This window comes from Papio anubis, chromosome 14 (genome assembly GCF_008728515.1).
Source record: "Papio anubis isolate 15944 chromosome 14, Panubis1.0, whole genome shotgun sequence".
NCBI lineage: Eukaryota > Metazoa > Chordata > Mammalia > Primates > Cercopithecidae > Papio > Papio anubis.
The window spans coordinates 28,915,929-28,937,410 of record NC_044989.1 but is presented as its reverse complement, the minus strand read 5'-3'; the positions used below and the strand labels follow the sequence as shown (position 1 = coordinate 28,937,410).

Sequence of the window (21,482 nt, the reverse complement as noted above, 5' to 3'; positions counted from 1 at the left end):
AACAAGGATGCAACTGGAGGCCATTATCCTAAGAAAATTAATGCGGAAACAGAAAATCAAATAATGCGTGTTCTCACTTATTAGTGGGAGCTGAACACTGGATACACACAGACATAAAGATAGGAACAACAGACACTGGGACCCCTAAAGACGGGAGGGAGTGTGGGAGGGAAGGAGGTGGGGAAGGGCTAGGGCAAGGGTTGAAAAACTACCTATTGGGTACTATGTTCACTGTTTGGGTAACGGCATCAACAGAAGCCCAAACCTCAGCACCAGGCAATATAACCTATTTCACAAACCTGTACATATACTCCCTGAATCTAATATTTAAAATAAAAATTAAAAATGAAGATGGTGGCTATCACACTATGGTCTGAGGGCTACTGCTGACCCACATGTTTACCACTGTTTTTTAAGTATTTTCAAAATATGGCAACCTATTCATCTGTTTCTGGCCTAAATTGGTAATTTAGCTCAATAACATATCTCATGGCATCCTAACAAATTCAGAACATCGTCCCCACTAATGGGGCTTTGTCAACAGCTGTACCAACAAAAGCAAACGCATCCCCTTCACATTCCAGCTGGACTGAATGATCACCTCTAGGTTTCTTGCATGCTACTCTCTCTGCCTAAAATGCCTTCCTCACCTCCCTCCAGTACCTGGTTAATTCTTGCCTATGTAAGCACTTGATTTAGATGTCACCCCCTGTTGAAGCCTTGGGAAGATGACCCACGGCCCTCTGCCACCCCCGCCCCATCGTGTCGCACTGAATTCGCACACTACAGTAAAACTGATTGCTTCCTTGTCCCACCTCCCCTCTGCAATACATTCTTTTTGAGGGCAAGGGCTTTATCTACACTACTGTAGTATTCTCCCAGTGCCCAATAACCAATAGAGTCAGAAGGGAGGGAGGGAGGAAGGGAAGAAATTAAAAGTTGGGGGGTAATCAAGGCGGTTAAACAGAAAGAAAACTGGCAAAGAAGTAGGGAAAATGGGAAAAATAGGAAAGGGAAGGGAAGACAGGTGTTTTCAAATACTGCACTCTATCCGCCGTTCACACTCACCCCTTCAAGGGAAAGTATAACACGATTAAGAATACCTGCCACGGCGAGTTATTGTTATCAATATAAAGAAAGTGAAAACTGAGAGCCACTTTCTGGAGGAAAAAAAAAAAAGGATCTGAAGACTATGAAATTCAATCCTGTGTAACTCTGTAAATTAGTGACATTTTACTATTAAAAAAAGACACTTTTCCTTTAAATGTTTCATTTTCAAAGGCTTACTTCATCCTTAAATGGGTATTTTTATTTTAACTTTCTGAAATGAATTTTATTTCCAAAAAAATTTAGAATATGACTTAACAGAAAAATATAACTTTAATATATGTATTTGTACTTAACAGCTAACTTTTCATAAATACATCAAACCCCTAAATGAAAGATACTTAAAGATTATGACACTTAAAGGAAGACTTTACTTTCCTGAATGGGACTTATCGATATAAAAGGAAAGTTATCATCATGCCTTAAATTTATTTACAATAGAGATCACCATCACTCTTTACATGTGGAACAAAGATATAAATTACCTGCTCATGTAAGAATTCTTCTATTAATAACATTCAGAGCCAACACTTTACCAGAAAGTAGGATAAGACTTCTTAATTCTTTTAATATTTTTCACTTTTAATTTAACCTCTTACCCTAAATGCAGGATTTGCTCCCTGCTCCAAGAGGCACTTCACAGCACCTGCACACAAGTTGTATGCTGCAATATGCAAAGCTGTTCCAAAATTAAAATCACTGCAAGTGGCATCCACATCTGCAATGAAACATCACAAGTGTATTAACTAAAATTTTAAACTTAGCTATTATAATTTAAAAGAAGACAGGGTTTTGGGAGGAGGGACTTTTATCATTTATAAGACTTAAATCAACCCACTAGAAGCATGATTTCACAAAAGAACAAAATGTTTATATTACAATCTAGTTAAACAGTTGATTATTTTCTTAGTACAATAAAATTCATTATAAGATGGAGTGATATTATCCTGGATTTTCAAACTAAAACACATTTTAAAACAATTAATGGCAATAATTCATATTTGTAAAAGTAACAGCTTATCACAATCTCCCATTAAGTCTGTGGCATATTTGCCATGACAACTACAGTGAGGTAGAGTAGTAGAATTTAGGTCAGGGGTTAGCAACCTATGACCCAAAGGCCAAATCCAGCCCATCTGTTTTTATAAAGTTTCATTAGAACACAGGCACATGCACTCATTTACATATCCTCTGTGGCTACTTCCATGCTACAACTATGGAACTGAGTAGTTTCATCAGAGACCATGTGGTCCAAAAAGTCTAAAATATTTGCTAGCTGGCCCTTTACAGAAACAAAACAGCCAATACCTGGTAGGTAAAACAAAGCAGAATTTTCAAAGCAGCTAAAGTCTAATTAAGCATAGAAATGCTTACCTATAAATTGATTCATAATACTCTACTGAACAAATGAATTTGAATTTCATAATGAGAAAAGCAATCTTGCAACTCTAAGGACATTTTAATAACTTTTAATATAGCATCATATGTTATATTTAAATACAGGAAATCCTCCAGATTTGGGAATCCCATCTTGAATATTTTCCATAACAAGGGTTTAAATATAATACCTCTGGTTCTGCAAATCCTACCCTCAACTAAACGACACCACACCCACATATCCTTCCTACAACTGTAAACGACCCAGATATACTCAAGACACACTCTCTTGAATTATTAAAAACACAGAAGTGTCAACAGAGGCTTTCTTCCTAACATCATTCACAAAGTGAAAAGGTAGAATTTTAAAGAAAAAAATGGACAATTATGCAGATTGGAGGTTAGAAATGAACATTCTGGGAAATTTACTGAATCTCTAAAGCATGTTCCTACAATGGGGAAAATATTGTACACTTTCTTTAATTTAATGTTAATACTATTTGCTTGCTCTCGTATTTTTCTAAAAAATAAAGAAAAGAAAATTGGCCCCAAAGAGAACCAGAAAGAAGAATCAAAATACCAGGACTGTGACTTAGACATTCAGATCTTCAATTTCAGGATATCACCATCAAAACAGGGAGGAAAAAACGGAAATATTATCCCTTAAGTTGAATTATATAATTTCAGAACCAAATGCCATCTAAAACAAATAGTATTTATTATTCCAATGCCAATCTCTGAAGACCTTATTGTTCTATTTCTGGCTACCCAAGCAAGGCAAAAGAATCATAAAGCATGTAGAATCAATTATATAAAACATCCGTGTTATACTGGAGAACTTATAGAGATATGAAAACCCAGAGAACACTCTTTCATTTTGTATCTCTGTACTAATCCTTTTGTAGAAAAGATAGTAATACTCAATAAAGAAATTTTAAACTATCTCAGAAATAAAACGGAGTAGAAAGGCATATGAAACAAGATGAATTAGAAGTTAAAAAAATCCTTGAATTATAATTTATATGCCACCACTAAAGTGTTCAGTTAATAATATCTAAAAGTGATCTTATAATACTTGCCTTTTGGTTTCGATGTTTTCAAAATCACTCTTATAAGTTCTGGGACATCAAAATAAGCAGCATAATGCAAAGCATTCATGTTTGTCCAGCGACTCCGCAAACTAATGTCTGCTCCCAGGTCAATAAGTTGAGTTGCAAATTTTACAGCTGTTTCCACATCACCTAAAGAAGATTTTCCAAATCACTTTCCTTTAGTACAAATTTTAAGTTCCAATGGATGGCTATCAATTGCCTCATTTAAAAAGCCAAAGCAAACAGTGCACTGTATAAACACACCTCGAAAATTTCACTTGCAAGAATTTATACTAAGAAAATAATTATAAACAGGAATGCGATAAATGGGATACACTTGGCTGTAAAGATGCTCATCTCTGCACTGTTATTAATATAATTCTAAAAAATCCAAAAAGTATAGTAAGAAATTGGTTAAATAGAGACACACATAGAATGCTATGAAGCCATCAACAACAACACAGCAGATCAGTGCTACTCCAAACATGTTCTGTGGACCACCGGCAGTCCCAAATTGCAATCTGTGTGTACTTTTTATAGCTTTTCCCCGTTTAATATGTCTTCTCGTTATGTTAAATAAAATGTAGTCTTATGCCTTTTATTCTTTCTTCTTTTTTAAAGACAGGGTCTTGCTCTGTCACCCAGATTGGAGTGTAGTGATGCAATCACAGCCCACGCCAACCCTAAACTACTGGGCTTACACGATCCTCCTGCCTCAGCCTCGCAAGTAGCTGAAACTCTAGGCAGGCACCACCACAGTTGGCTAATTATTTAATTTTTTGTAGAGACAAGGTCTCACTATGTCACCCAGGCTGGTCTCAAACTCCTGGCCTCAAGCAATCCTCCTGCCGTGGCCTCCCAAAGTGTTGAGATTACAGGTGTAAATCATCATGCCTGGCCAGTTTCATGCCTTTTGAAAAATATTTGGGCTTATATTTTATGGTTTTATTTTATTTTGTATTATAAATTCATTTTTATTTTATTTCGTGAAAGTATCAGTCCATGATGGGTTGTGAGGGGAAAAAGGGAGTCTGTCACCACCATAAGTTTCAGCACTACTGCATCAGACTATTGAAACAAGAAGAGACAATCACAGTATATAGTTAGGTAAGAGATGCAGGTTTATAAAATGACAAAGCACAAGACAGTAACAATTTTGGAAAATATGCACATATGTTACATATGTAAGAACAGACCTTAGGTCTCCAGACTGGGGTCTTGAGATTAGGAATCAGTATGTAAAGACTGGCCTTGGACTGTCAAACCTTGTTATAAACCCTCAGAAAGATTTTAGGGCGTTAGCAGTTACTCTCATCTAATACACAATCAGGCATGAGGCCTGATCCAGAAAAGCTCGGAGGTATCAGGAGGGTATAAAGACCTCCTTGAGAAAAGGGAATATGGTTTTTGGAAGGACCTAACTGAATCCTCAACTCTTCAGGCAATATTATCATCAGCAGCTGGGTGCCTTCCCATGGACAATATATGGGCATAAATATAGATTATCTAAGCACAAATGCAGATGATATAAGCAATTGATAGATTTACCACACACTTACCAATACCATGAGCTCCAGATTTGCAGGTATAATGTAAAAGAGTCATATCTGTCAGTCCATCTCTATCATTCACATTGCAACCTCTCTTAAGAATCTGAAGCAGTCAAGGAAAATATGGTTACAACCTAACTACTGAGGTACCTATTGCTTTCAAACCAATGCTGAGGAACCAAGTTAGTCTATCAAATCTGAATTACTTCTCAGTAAAGTGTATAGACAGTATCGGCATCTCTAAAGGGTAAATTTTTAATCTGCACTCAACAACAAGAATGAAAACTGAACTTGTCAGCAGGCTGAAGGAAATTCTTGAAGATTATTCCAAGGGTAATCTGGCACTCCAAATATGTTCCTCTCAAAAATGAGCAAAATTTTATTTCTACGGGTGTAATGATACCCATAGAAAACATAGTAATACTCAATAAAGAAATTTTAAACTATCTCAGAAATAAAACGGAGTAGAAAGGCATATGAAACAAGATGGATTAGAAGTTAAAAAAATCCTTGAATTATAATTTTTATGCCACCACTAAAGTGTTCAGTTAATAATATCTAAAAAATGGCCGGGCGCGGTGGCTCAAGCCTGTAATCCCAGCACTTTGGGAGGCCGAGACGGGCGGATCACGAGGTCAGGAGATCGAGACCATCCTGGCTAACATGGTGAAACCCCGTCTCTAAAAAAATACAAAAAAAACTAGCCGGGCGAGGTGGCGGGCGTCTGTAGTCCCAGCTACTCAGGAGGCTGAGGCCGGAGAATGGCGTGAACCCGGGAGGCGGAGCTTGCAGTGAGCTGAGATCCGGCCACTGCACTCCAGCCCGGGCAAAGAGCAAGACTCCATCTCAAAAAAAAAATAATAATAATAATAATAATAATATCTAAAAAAAAAAGTATAAGCACTCTGCCTACAACACAGCAACATACTGGTCAAGGAACCCTCCCTCAAAAAATCTAATATTCTTAAAGACTACATTCAAGCCTGTATCTTTACCAAAACACCCAAAAGTGTAAATAGAACATGATGGTAATTAAATCCCTTCATGAAATGCATAAAAGTTTACAAAATTAATTTTTACAAAGAAGGAAATACGAAAAATGCCCCTCCCTGCACCCACCAAGAGTCTATAAATGTCAGAAGGACAGAGCATGAAGAAATAATCAGAAGAATATATAGTATTAACTCACTGCCCCATGAAAATCCTGGAAATACAAATAAATATCAGAACATTTAAAGGGTTTCTCCTTCATTATCATCTTCCTTTCAGATGGGGAAAAAATCTATACCATTAACAATCCTAACAATACAAAACTTAAACTGTAAGAATTCCTTACCTCATTTCCAATAATGTCAATGTTTTGTTGGACCTGAGGAACCCATTGTCTTAAAATGGCAAATAATTCTGAAACTGAAGTTTTGGGATCAAAAAGAATTTCCTGGCATGATGCATCATTAGGATCAAAGAAAGAAAATTCTGAAATTAAAAAAAAAGATGTGAATTAAATTTACTAAAAGTTTCAAATAAATATATTGAAAATAATAAACAATAAAACCAAGGTTCAAATGATACAAATATTTTAGATGCTAAAAAAAAGCAGAAGTATCTAAAGAAGGAAAATATTACGAACATTTGCTGAGCACTTACTAAACACTTTAAAAATCCTCACCAACACCTTACCTGGCAGGTATTATTCTCATTTTGCACATGAGGAAAGCAAAGCTCAGACTAAATAATACCAGCTCAACGTTGCACAGCTAGTAAGTGGCAAATCTGGGGTAGAAAACCAGGTCTGTCTCCAAAGTCTATCTTCTTTCCTCTATTATTCTACTTGCTGAGGTAACTTGCCATTAAGCTCAGATTGTAACAGCATGCATAAGTAGTGGGACTCATGGGGTTTGTTTTTGCTTTCTTCTTTGCATTTATATATTTTCCAAAATTATACTATGTACACATGGTTCTTACTTTTAGAGTGAGGATAACTAAAAGATGAAAGGCAACAAACTAAAGACATGTATAGAAGCAGAGCAGCAGTCCATCAGAAGAGAATCAGAAAGACTAAAACGGAAACAACATTCATAATCTTAGACAACAAAATGGTCCTGTTAGGCAAAAATCAAAATAGAAGCCAAGACAAACCTTGGCCTCTGAGCCAATGTCCCACATCCAGCTCAGGAAAACCTATAAGGACCTATTCTCCAAAACACCTACTTAAACTGCACATGAAGCTTGGTCAGCAAGACTCAGCACGTTGTAGCAAATCAGCAATGACCAAACTAACCCACTCATTCTAACCAGTGAGAATTAAGCTATATGAATTTCCTCTTCTAGGCTTTATAAACCTTACTATGACCTTCATGAGACAAGCTTCTTACCTTGGTTTGGAAAGTCTCCCTGTTTGCAGTTTTTTTACTCACTTAATATTTATATTAAGAAAAGCACCCTGGATTTTCTTGACAGTTTTTGGTGTCCGAAGCAGGATCAGAAGAAGACCCCTGCAAAGCCCCAAAGCCAGTGAGTAACTAGGTGCTGGTACCCACGGCCGTGGCACTGGCTGCTCTCTCACCCGGCCATGGAGTTCTAGAGTAAGTCTCTTTTGAATCTGAGCTCTCCTCCTTCTGTGTAGAACTCTCCAATTATGCTGAGCAACCTTTGCTGAAACTTCTCAGGAAGTCACCCTATTCTGCTCAAAAGGGGGAAGGGTGAAACGCGTGATTCCTGTGTTCCAGAGCAGCTGCTGAAAAAAGAATCCTTAATAGTTAAGACTTTTCAGAGAATCTAATGCAAACATGGGGTCCAGAAACAACTGTGGATCAGAATCTTGTGCCTTTTTGGAAAAATGGGTGAACTTTACAAAGAATAATTTGCAATTTCAGTGACCACTTCGGAGAACGTTTAATTTGAGATAAGATAGTCAGTCTGCCTTTGGGAGTGCCCTTGAAGAAAGAGTATCCTGAGCCTTTCAGAGACAATGGAATGCATTCTTGGATTTGTATGCAGAAGCTTCTGGACACAAAATGACTCAGAAATAGCTTCTCTAAAAGCATCCCTACAGCATTCAAATTAAAAAAAAAAAAAAAGCTTCACTAAAAAGCTGTAGCCATCTGAGCAGGTAACCTTGACTTGTTCCATCTCTCAGAGGTATAATTTGGATCCAGCTTCTTTCATAAACTAATAAGCTTTGTATTATTTTAACTGACACATGGCTAAAATTTGGAAATGAAAGCTGTAAGATCTGTGTCTGTCTGTACACACAAACATACAGACACAGAGATCTTATAGCTATGTATGTTCAATAGATATAAGTAAAAACAAGTATTTATATAAATTAAGTATTCCTGAAAACTCTCAGAAAAATAGGAACTAATTCAAATGCTTTTTAAGTTCATGTGACTCGGGTGATTTTCAATAAACAAAAACATTGTTGGTTTAGTTTAAAAAACCAATATGCCTTCAGAGTTGTCAGCATTAGACATAAGGCAAATGTACAACTTTGATTCTATGTAGGTTTACTAGTCGAATAAGCTCATGTTCAAGACTAGAGAATTACAAATAAGCTTCTGCTATCTCCATGTTACAAAATTTCTCGGCAAGAAAAACAAGATAATGCTTAGCGATTTAATGTTTCATGAAATTTTCTTAAGTAATCCAAGCATAATTGTTCAAAACAAGTGAATTAAATCAATGTAAGTCCACATAAGATAAATATTGAAACATTAATTGCTGAATATAATGTTACCTACTTTTGGACAGAGAAACTAAAGATACCTGGGTGTGTTAGTAAACATGTCCTGTGCTACACTGAAAAATTTAAGGAAACATGTGCTTCCAGAAATTATGGTATATTCATAGATTTCTAAACCTACAGAATGCCAGCATGACAGTCAAGAAAAGATATGAGGTATGAAGATATGTTTTTTGAAAAAGAAAATAAAGGAAAAAAACAAAATGGCTAGAAGAAGTTGAAAAGAGGGAGAAGGAGAATCTTGTGTGATTAAGCTGGCTAAAATTGAATGAATCTATTATCATTCAAATCAAAATAAGGCATAACTAGCATTTGAGCTCCTGTTAAAAATGACTAAACTTTCTTGGAGTATGGGCCTGCTTTTGATGGGAGACTGTGAAAGGTTTTTCTTTAACTTTTGAATGGTCTGCCTAGAAAACAAAGATTCTGTGTTTTGTCAAGATAATTGCTTCATGTTGTCTTTGATTAAGTTTCTCTCTCAAAAAGTCAAGGGGTTTTGGTTTGTTTTTTTTTTTTAAACAACTACATGGCTTTCTGTATTTGCCTTTGAAATCTTTGTCACTTTGGTTAAATGGATAACTAAATACCTGTAATCTATTTAATCAAGTGTTTTGAATCTTTTGGGTTATTTTTTATAAACTTTCCAAAATTCAAATTCTGAATGAAGTCTTTTCTGACCTTAGACTAATTCTGGGATTTTTCAGAGGCCCCCAGAAAATCTTGTTCTATTTCCTTATTAAAACACACACACACACACACACACACACACACATTAAAGTAATTAAGCATCTTTGCATGGGAAGCCTTGTCAAATAAATGTGAAACTAGGCTTGATATATTACATTGCATGAGAAGCATTGTCAAAGGTGATGCTTAACCTTCCTTATGTTATTTTTGTATGACTATATTATTAATGTAAGTGTTCTAGAAATTGTATGAAATTCCTAGAAATTGGATATGTTCTGGTGTAATTTTATCAGTCATAATTCCAGTTATTACCTTCAAATGTTATAAAACAAATAACAAATTTCCTTGTCAACTGCATTAAAATGAACTCTCATCAAATCTGTAACTATGGACATTTTAAATCTTTTGCCATCTACAGACAGTGATTTTTTACTCTGATATTTTCCTGAAAGCTTTTGTAAGCATCAGTGATACAAAATTGCAGGAAGATTTACAGAAAAAACTCTGACAAGTATAGGTTTCTGATAACTTTAAGATCACAGCATTGGACTGGGTAAGAATTTCCAGAACTGTAATAGAAAACCAAACCAATGGATTCATGAGGCTGCTAACCCAAAATCAAGCAGGACAAGAATTACAGGGAACTGAATGAACTGATGAGGGTGATAATTTTTATGTCTTTGAAATATTGCGGGTTCTTTAATGTTTGTTTTCTAGATTTAAAGAACGCCTTTTCTCTTTTCCCTTAAGACCTACAACTTACAGCAATTTGGTGAAGAATACTTTTTGTTAAAAAAAAAAAAAAAAAAAGAAAATGTAAACATTTTCTTTTCTCCCTACCCCAACCCCTCCAAAATTCAGACACTCTTATTGAGTATTTTTTCATGGCAATATAAGCATTTACGTAAGTTCAATAAAAGTTTGTTTTCCCTCTAACAGGACACAATTGGGCAAGGCCTCTGCTTGGTTTCTTAGACTGAAAAGGCTTTTTAAAGTCTCATTTCAGATTCCTTATTACCAGTTTTAAAGAATTCGGATTGACTTTACAGAACCAATAAAGCCCCTAAGATATTACCAAACCTCTGACTGGAATGGCATACTTCAGAATGTGCACATATTCACTATTCTTGCTGCACTTATGTATATAATCAGGCCAGCTTAATGAGACAAAACTTATTTGCAAACAAATTAGCCTGTGATTATCTTTGGTAGAAATGGGGAACTGTAGAGAGAAAAACTGTGTTTCCGCAGAAAACTCAGAGTACACCCATTATCAGATTCTAGTCCTGTTTATTGTCTTTGGGGCGTTGTCATCCACCTACAAACTGGACTGGATCCTCAATTCCTCCAGTTTCCTCCAATATCTGGTTACAACTCTCCAAACTAATATTTCCAATTTATTAAAACTGTCCTTTTCCCCAACCCCTACTGGATGATTTGATGTAAACTTTAGACAAATCGCCACCATGGCTCACGTAAGGAACTTTTGTGCCTGTTTCTGTGGGGGTCGCCCAGAGAATTCACCAAAACATCTGATGACATCAACCAAGACATTCAAACTGCAAACCAGGGAAGTCTGTCAGCAGAAACTGCCATCCTCATTTCACACCTCAAGATGCTCCAAGAGCAAATCTGGAAATCTTCTTAACGTGCTGCCCTCCAGATGGCTCATTTAAATAACAATAAGTTAGATTTATTAAGTGTCTTGTAGATACTAGGGACTGTTCTATGAACTTTGTGTATATTAATTTATTTAATCCTCATAACTACCACATGAAGTAGGCACTATTGTTATTCCCATTTCAAAGAAGAAACAAAGGGAGAAAATAAACAATTTGCCCAAAATCACACAACTGGAAAGTGATTGAGTCAGGATTAATGCCAGAATGAGACCATAACCTCTAAGCTACAATGTAAAATATTAACATATCTAACTACATTTGAATTTTCAACTTCCATGCAGGAAAATAAAGTATTTCTTATCTTGTTGCAAGCTTTTGAGATTAAAAAAAGTTTTATGTTTCTATTTTTTGGGGGGATGGAGTCCACTCTTTCGCCCAGGCTGGAGTGCAGTGGCCGATCTCAGTGATCTCAGCTCACTGCAACCTCTGCCTCCCTGGTTCAAGCGATTCTCCTGCCTCAGCCTCCCAAGTAGCTGGGACCACAGGTGCCCGCCACCACACATGGCTAATTTTTATATTTTTAGTAGAGATGGGGTTTCACCATGTTAGGCTGGTCTTGAACTCCTAACCTCAGGTGATCCACCCGCCTCAGCCTCCCAAAGTGGGGGGATTACAGGTGTGAGCCACCATGCCCGGCCTAAAAAATAGCTTTTATCAAAAGAAAGTGGGGTGGGGGGAGAAAATGGAGGTGATGTCTGCTTTAAGTCAAGATGGAATAATGAGGGCCAAATTTGCCCTTCCAACTGAAACAACCAAAACACCAGAGGGAGGGAACAATGGTTTTCAAGACACTGGACATTAGACAGTGAAAGACAGTGGTCCCTGAGGAATGGAATACAAACGAGAAAAGTCCTACACATGCCCCAGCTAACTGCCTTGAGGGAGTCTCCAGGAGCACAGTTCAGGGATGGGGCGGGGGGGACCAAGAAAAAGCCCAGCAAACTCCCTGAGTTGAGGAGACAGAGCTGAGAGTCTGGGGAACTTGGGGTGGCCAGAGGTCACAGGGCAGAATACAGCAGAGACGGATGCACGCACTGCAAGAGAACCCTGGAGACCTGCAGAGGGTCCTCCTCAATTATTCATCATATGCTTGTGAGGAAATACTTGAGGTAAGGGAAAGAACCATCCATAATGACTACAGGGATTAGTACCTATTCTCACCAGGAAGACTGAAAAAGAATCCTCATAATTCACACAGCATTGAGTAGAACAGCAGTCCCCAACCTTTCTGGCACCAGGGGCCAGGGCAGGGGGACCAGTACCAGTCTGTAGCCAGGGGGTTGGAGACCCCTGGAGAATTTTCAGCAGTAGGGAATAATTAGCTCCAGACCAAGAATGGCTCCAGACCCACCTAACAAATCAGAAAAGCAGGACCTCAAAGGGTCCAACTATTTCCAAGTAACTAAACTGTATCCCGGAACGAAGTGCAAGAATACTTACATGAGTACAAAAATATCCAGCATCCAACAAAGTAAAATTCACAATGTCTGGCATCCAATTAAAGATTATCAGGCATGCAAAGAAACAGGAAAACATGACCCATCATCAGGGGAATAATGAAACAGACCTAGAGTTGATACGGATATTATAATTCATAGAGAAGGACATTAAAACAGTCATTATAACTCTATTCCAAATGTCCAAAGGTGGAGAAGAGACCTGGGCATAAAAAAAAGCCAAAGTAAACTTTAGAGATGAAAACTTCATCTGAAATGAAAACTGCACTGGATAAAATCAGCAGCTAATTAGACACTGCAGAAGGAAAGATTAATGAACTTGAAGATATAGTAATAGAAACTAACCAAAATAAAGAGAAAAAAAGTTTAAATATTAAAAAAATCAGTGAGTTGTGGGACTTCAAGCAGTCTATAACAAACATGCAATTACAGTATCTGAAAAGGGAGAGAAGCAGAAAAAAAAATTTTTTTAATGATTTCCCAAACTTAATGGAAACTGAAACCCACAGATCCAAGCAGTTCAACCAACCCCAAGAACAAGAACACACAGAAAATAATATACCTAAGCGCATAATAGTAAAATTGCTCAAAATAAAGAGAAACTCTTTAAAGCAGCCAAAAAAAAGACATGTTACATCTAGAGAAACAAAAATGACAGCAGAAACAATGCAAATGGGAAGACAGCAGAGCAAGATTTTTCAAGTACTGAAAGAAAACTACCAACCTATAATTCTAAACCCAGCAAACATATTTTTCAAAAAAAGAAGGTAAATAAGATGTTTTCAGACATAAAACAGCTGAAAGAATTCATTACTGGCAGACCAGCACCGTAAGAAACATTAAAGGAAGTGCCTCAGGCAGAAGGAAATGGTACCAGATGGAAATCTGGACCTACACAAAGGAATGAAGAGCACTAGAAACAGTAACTACATGGGTAAATGAGACTTTTTATATTATTTAAATTTAACAGATAATTCAATTTTTAAGCAAAATATAAGGTATTGTGATATTTATAATGTATATAATGTGTGTTCTGCATAAACTGATTCTGAAGGCATTTCAAGGCAAAAGATTCCAAAAACGGTTGTGCAAGAACAGTACATAGTTTTACAAGGTAATCACCTTGAGAGTCAACACCGTGTCACATGTCTCAACTCTGATTTCTGTGGACTGGTTTCTTTTTGTTTCTTGGTTTTACGCTCATTAGTTGGTATCACATAAAAATTCCTTATGGGGGCCTACATGACCCCGCATGACCAGGCCGGTGCCTTACTCTCCAATTCCGTCTCCTTCCACTCTGCCATTAATCACTTTGCTTCTCAGCCACAGAGGCCTTCCATTAATTCTTAGGATACACCAAGATCTTCCCCCAACACTGTGCCTTTACTTTTCTGTTTTTTTTCCTGGAACATTTCTTTCCAGGCTCTTCTCACAGCCAGCCTCTTCTGATTCTCTGAATGACGACCCCATCTAAAGGAGCTGCCTTGGCCCCATTGTTCTCTATCACAGCACCCTGTTTCTTTGTTCCACAGAATTCATTATGACCTATTTGTGCTTTGTCTATTCATTTGTTTGTTTACTGTGTTCCCTACTAGAAGACCTGTCTTGGTCACTGATACTTCCAGCATCCAGGACAGTCCCTAGCACACAAGAGGCCTTCAATAAATACTTGCTCAATAAATGCAATTATGTATGCTGCTTTTCAAGAGGACGCTGACCACAGTGTACCAACAAAGCAACTACGAAGAAAAGGGTCTAGAAATCCTGACAATGAAAAACTGGTGAAAGAACCAGAAATGTGTAGCCTAAGGAGGTTCGGACTAACTTAAAATGTTCAAACTATTTGCAAATACTTAAAGGCTATCCTATAAATGAATTTGTGCCATGTATCAAACTAGAATTGGCCAAAATTTCAGGGAGATCAATTCTGAGTCAATATACAAACACAGTTTTATTACAACTAAAGCTTTTTAACAATAAAATTGACTATTTTGTTAGTTTCCCACTATTAAAGACACGCAAGAGGTTAAATGGTTATCTGACAGAGATCCTGAAAATACAATTTCTACACAGGAAGGTGAGCAGGGAAAGGTTCATAAGAGTCTATGAACCTGTAATTCTAAGATTACAATGCTTTTTTTTTTTTTTTTTTTGGAGACAAAGTCTCACTCTGTGGCCCAGGCTGGAGTGCAGTGGTGTGATCTCAGCACACTGCAAACTCTGCCTCCTGGTTCAAGTGATTCTCCTGCCTCAGCCTCCTGAGTAGCTGACATTATAAGTGCACATCATCATGCCTGGCTAATTTTTGTATTTTTAGTAGAGATGGGGTTTCAATGTTTAATTTCAGTTACACAAAGGGTCAATATCCATTATCACCTTTCATTCAATGTATTTATTCAACAATCATTGAGCAACTAATAACAAATGACTATATTAGCCTTTTTGAGATAAACAAAAATAAAGTATGATTGTTCTCCATCCCAAAGCGCTACAATATAGGAACGAAAATAAGACAATTAGAAGTCAAGATGGAGTGAGACAAGTATCATACATAAGGGACAATGCACAAGGTTCAAGGTTTCCCCTGCATAACTGATTTTGTTGTATCTGAAAATAAGCCCAATCAATTATTGCAAAACCTGCAAATAACTCCCAGGATCAAGGTACAGGTTTTATATGATACTTCTGATAACTGGTCTACGTAAGCTGGGATAGAATCTGAATACAACAACAACAACAACAAAAGGTACTTGGAGATGAGGGATTACTATACTACAATGAGTATGACTAAAAGGACAAATTCTCAATCCAATAACTTTATATCTACTAATATTTAAAATTTGTATTATCTCTACCTCCAAAGACAATTTGAAATGGTGAACCAACATTTTACTTGAAAAACTCTAAATTGGAAATTTAACAATTCTATCAAATTTATCTCCTGGTTCTCTTTTATTATGGTTCTGGAGAAATAAGCCTAAATAGATGAAAAGTGGAATGCTTCTAAATTAACGTTTTACAGAGGAGATGTAAATGGACCAATTTAAACGTTAACCAATCTCATTTCACATTCCAGGGAAGGGTCTCTTACCCTCTTTGCCGAAGTACATGGATTTTTTAGCACATCAGTATATTTAACCAAAATAAATACATCAATAACAGAAGAATGCTAGATGGCTAAGCACCATTGCATTCTAAAAATAAAGTCCTCTAAATCCATCATGATGCTTAAAATGAACATTTTAACATAATATAAATGCTGACAGCAGAAATAAAGCATTTAGCTTAAGAAGCAGAAAAAGCAATAAGCAATTGTATTTTTGAAAAAGGAAAACTTTAGCAATTTTATGAGAACCACAAAAATGGTTCTAAGAAAAACTATGAGTACAAAAAAGGCATAACAGAGAAGTTACCAGTTCTCACAAAATAAGCACAGCTACTTCACATACCACAGTCTGAAGGCATTGGTGCTGCAGAAATGGAAAAGATAACTGGGGTATCAGAAGCAGAAAATATAAATGGGTATCTTCCAAACAAAGGATTTCCTTCTAATGGAAAATCTGGAAGGTCCTCTATGGTCATCTTCTAGAAAGCCACCTATAATAAAAAAGAAAAAAAAAGTGTTTCTACTTTATTTGTATGCAACCTAGAATGACTGCCTTCAATCACAAAAAGCCTAAAAGTTCTATGATGTCAAATCTGCTGACACTTTCAGCAAGGATCTTTTACGAAAGGGAAAAAATTCCTTTTGGCAAAACTGTTGTTAAAAGGCATACATTGCTTCACACCGCCTCTTATATAGTCGGCAGCGCATGTAATCTTTCTAGACAAAGCTCAAGAGGAATAAGCTATAATAGGTGAAAACACTTTTTAAATGCTGAGCTAATCTAAATGGGTGAAATCCTCCTACTCATGTAACAAACAAGGGCATATTAACCCTTGTAGATGAATCTTTAACTTCCCACAATGCTGGCACAAGTCACATCATTTGTCATCCAATAGCTCATGCCATGTGCTCATCACATGAAAATAATCTACCTTAAAATGTTTCCATTATTTTCTATCCCAGAAAACTTGACTGAAAATTAATCACGTCACTCTTACAAATCTAAGAGTTTACTAAGATTGTTCGACTTAACAAGGTCCGAGGGTCTGTGAGTTCTATCCTGGCTGAAGATGGAAGCCATGCCTTTTAAAGCACGGGGCTTATATTACCTCTTTTTCCCAGACAACATGAATGCTTAGAATAAATTCGTTCTAAATTAGACTTTGTACTACACCCTAGCCTACATCTCAGAAATGATGTAGAAAGCAGAGAAACTGCTAATAAAACCAAACTCATGAAACTAAAAGCCTTCCAGTTTCTTTTGTATCAGATCTTTACAATCTGAAGTATCATGAATCTCTGTTTTTAAAATGTAAGCAAAAAAAAATATAAAACTAAATTAAAAATGAGTTTAGATTGTTTCAGTAAAAAGCACAGAATAAAAATAGGCAATCGATAGCTTGATCTGGTAATAGATAACACCATATTAGCTATTACTTAATGTGTGCTCTGTTCTACTTAACCAACCCTGTGTCTAACATAACTATCCTTACCATCAGTGCCCCAGTACAATAAAACAGTCATTTCATTGAGCTCACTGTTGTCTTCCCAACTTGATTCATGTTTTCTTAATACTGGCAGGAACTGGTAAAAAGTAGGAGGCTTACTTTTTCCTCAAAAATCATATGCTTATATGGACATAGATCTTAGGTAACCTAATCTAGTTGTCACTATTTTAAGATATTCACATTTTCTTGGATGCTAAAATTACTTACCACCGAATACTCAGAAGCATTTTGACATAACCTTGCCACATAAATAGGAAAATGACAAGTTCATGGAATTAGTGTTACATAGCAATGGTGATCTTCCTCAAATGCTATCAATTCCAAACAGTAGTAAGTATTTATTAAGGAACCACTACATACAGGGCACTATTCTAGATGTTTCAGTGAATATGAAAATGAGTTAACAGATGGTCCGTGCTTGTTAGATAGCTTACAATCTATTAAGGTGAATAAAATACCACTAATAACCATAGATTATGAGGCAGAATGGGATCTGCTCCATCACATAAGTACCAGGAATATTTGCAGTGGGAGCTTCTGAGAATCATAAACGGTGAAGAAAGTATCATCTGCGATGAGTCTGGAATGATGAATAGATATAAATGTAAAAGGGGATCCCATTAAAGGAACAGTAGGGCTGGAACTTGGGATATGGCTAGGAAAACAGTCAGAGGTGAGGCTGTAAGGGCTTTTTAGGGCTATACTGAGGAGCAAATGCCTAATCACAGACCAAACTACTTACTTTCATGAGCACTGGGAAACAACTGATTTTTTTAAAAAGAGAATAGCATGATTAAAGCTGTTTTAGGAAAATTAATCTGACTATAATTACAGTTTGGGACTCAGACATGTTTTTATACTCTTAATTCTTCAGCAAAGTGACTCAGTGGATATCTGTCTGAGTCCATTAAGAGGAGTCACCACATGACTTCCCTTTCAAAGGGTGGAGTTTCTCATTCAAAAAAAAAGTTTTTAAGTGACCCCCAGAGCACCTTTCATTTCCTTGTAAACTGTTGAGATCCTCAAAGATATGAACTGTATCTTACACAACTATCAGTTACCACAGGGGCTAGAATAGTGTGTTACACATTTTTAATATTCAAAGCTTAGATTCAAAGTGGAAAGAACATTCATGCAATCAGATGTAACCAGCTTCATTCTTTTACATATTAGATACTTCAAGTCCAGAGAAGCTACAATATTACCTGACCAATGCAGTGAACATTCTTTGTATTTTGTCTTTGTTGCATTTTTCCCTAGTTACATTTCCTTATCTTCATGAAAAACTTAACATTCTACCTTTTGTCCTACCAAAGGAAACTATGTATCCCTATAAACTTCCTATAGTCTCAGATTCATTTCCTAAAAGCAATTCCTGGATCTGAAGACCTATGACACTTGGACTCTTGGTCAAATGTCTAAGTATACTGATCTGGACTGAGTACATACTTCCATTCCAAATCCAACTATGGTTAACTGGTGATAACTGATTATAAAGTAAGCCCAAAAAAAAAAAAAAAAAAAAAATTTGGCCCTGCCAGGCACGGTAGCTCACACCTGTAATCCCAGCACTTTGGGAGGCCAGGGCAGGTGGATCACCCAAGGTCAGGAGTTCGAGACCAGCCTGACCAACATGGCAAAATCCCATCTCTACTAAAAATACAAAAAATTAGCCAGGCATGGTGGTGGGCACCTGTAATCCCATACTCAGGAGGCTGAGGCAGGAGAATCGCTTGAAAACCCGGGAGGCGGAGATTGCAGTAAGCCGAGATCATGCCACTGCAGTTCAGCCTGGGCAAGAAGAGCAAAACTCTGTCTCAAAAAAAAAAAAAAAAATTGGCCCCAATCAACTGTCTAAAAAACAGGTGCCTCTGATACTAACAATAGCTAGAATCAAATTCCCCAAACTCTGATTTCTACAGGAATTTCATCCTACTCATCACTCCAAGTTAGCTGTTAGCAAAAGCTAGCAGCTCAAACACCTTGTGATTTTTTTTTTTTTTTTTCAAGATTCCTTGGTCCATCCTTTAACATACAGCAGTAATAAATGGGGATGTCCACTAGCATCTTCAGGCTGGTTCAGGACTGTCTGGACCCCATGAAAGAAACTTACTGAAGGCAGGAGACTTCAGATTTGAGATATGGTTCAAGAACATCCTTGAGTTGTTCAACTAATAGGAGACTGAAGCTGTGTCTACATTAGCTGGAAGCATGAGGCCCTTTCATTCAATTTCCTATAATACTTTGTTATGAGTCATCATTCTCCTGAGATTCCAATCTCACCACGTAAGTATTTAAAGCATAACTCCCATGATCCTTTTATTTGCTACCTACATAACATCTGTACAATCTACTAAACAGGTATTTACAGTATTGGACACTTAGTTGGCCCTGGAGATAATTCAAAATTGAAATACTTGCCCTGAAAAAGCTATTTATGCATTCAACAAATATTTATTCAGTTTTTCTTACTAAGTTCTAAGCTATGAAACGGTAAGGAAAGCAGATCTGTCCTTGCCTTCATGTAGATTACAGCCTAGTGCTGATTCCTACCAGAAAGCTGAAAGTAGTAAGTGCTATGACCAAGGAGAGCCGAGTCCTATGAGAGCACAGATTTAAGAGGGTCAATGAAGGCTTCCTGGAGACTAATAAGTTAAAGCTGTGGCCTCTGACCAGCTAACTACTAGCCACATGTGACTATTTAAATTAATTTAAAAATTGGCCAGGTGCAGTGGCTCACGCCTGTAATCCCAACACTTTGGGAGGCCAAGATGGGCAGATCACCTCAGGTCAGGGGTTTGAGACCACCCTGGCCAATATGGTGAAACCCCACAGCAAAAATTAACAGGGTGTGGTGGCAGGTGCCTGTAATCCCAGCAGATTGGGAGACTCAGGCAGGAGAATTGCTTGAACCTGGGAGGCAGAGGCTGCAGTGAGCCGAGATCAGGCCACTGCACTCCAACCTGGTCAACAGAGCGAGACTCTGTCTCAAAAAAAAAAAAAAGAGAAAAAAGGAAAAGAAAATTTTTAAAAATTAAAATTTCAGTTCTTCCACTGCTCTAGCGCCATTCAAGCGCTCAAAAGCTATGTGTAGCTAGTGCTACCATGTTGGGCAATGCAAAAAGAACATGTTCCTGGTTTCCTAAAGCTCTTCTAAACAGCACTGAAGGAAAACAGTGCAGATCACTCTCCAGAAAACAATATGCAAATGCCTGAAACAAGACACAAATAATGGTTAACACACTAAAGCAAGCCCATAGCTCCACAGTTCATTATAAATAATTAACAAGGGAGCAGTAAACCTAAAAGTAACCAGAGTTTGTAGGTTTGAACAGGGAGAAAGAGTGAAGTCGGTTTTATATAAAGATCACTAGTTTCAAATACGTGCCAAAATTGGAGTTGTCATAAGCAATAAAAGACAACACAGGTCACTTTTTTAAAAGCCCTTTCCGGTGGGACTGCATGTAGGTAAACACAAAATGTCTGAAATGAATCCTACAAATAGTATACCATGGGCTAAATCTTCTACAAAACAGAAGTAAACACATTCCACGCATAGCAAGACTCAATCTTACAGTCCAGATAGTCCGTATCAGATGAAAGCATTTTAAAAATGCATCATATTTACGATAACAAAATAAGCTGGAACCAGGATGGTTCTCCAACACAAAAACGCAGACCAACTAGACTCCACCAGGTTCAAGTCTCTGCTTTCCTCCCTGGTTGCTCCATGCCCCGCACCACCCGATCCTGTGCTGTTTAGACGACTCACTTTAAATTGTGCACAAGATTCACAAACAACAAACGTCAAAGTGAAAGTGAAGTACAATTTAAGTGCTGGCGGATGTTCCTAAGGAGGACGGTGTTTACTGAAATCTTTCAAAGGTGCCGTTTTACACGACGACGGTGCTACAATATGAACACAGTCTAGTATCTCAGAACATACAGCAAGTTACTGTTCCGTAAGAACATCATCCTCTGATCTATATCAAAACACTGTCTCAGAACAGAGCTGAAAACCAGCGTCTGGATGACGTGAACAGCCTGACATCTAATTCAAAGCGCTACCATCATAAGCCGTGAACGGAATCCTTAAGGATGCGGGCTCAGCTCCAGCGCTCCTTCCAACTTCCCCTCCCAGGTGCGGCTGGTTCAGAATTAAGGGACCTCAG

General features: G+C 37.3%; 1 protein-coding gene across 6 annotated transcripts in view; it reads right to left on the bottom strand.

Annotated features, from left to right (window-relative positions):
- The window catches only part of CLIP4 (CAP-Gly domain containing linker protein family member 4), an 84,725-nt gene that overhangs the window by 44,553 nt on the left and 18,690 nt on the right, over positions 1-21,482 (bottom strand). For 5 of the 6 annotated variants that reach the window (XM_031655523.1, XM_031655525.1, XM_031655527.1 and 2 more), the window contains exons 2-6: positions 16,146-16,293; positions 6,462-6,601; positions 5,135-5,228; positions 3,564-3,725; positions 1,707-1,825 (exon numbers count right to left, since the gene is read on the bottom strand). In XM_031655523.1, the coding sequence (XP_031511383.1) occupies positions 1,707-1,825; positions 3,564-3,725; positions 5,135-5,228; positions 6,462-6,601; positions 16,146-16,278 (648 nt within the window). In that variant the 5' untranslated portion in view covers positions 16,279-16,293. The remainder of the gene's footprint in view (positions 1-1,706; positions 1,826-3,563; positions 3,726-5,134; positions 5,229-6,461; positions 6,602-16,145; positions 16,294-21,482) is intronic. The other variant, XM_031655528.1, reaches the window with a different exon arrangement.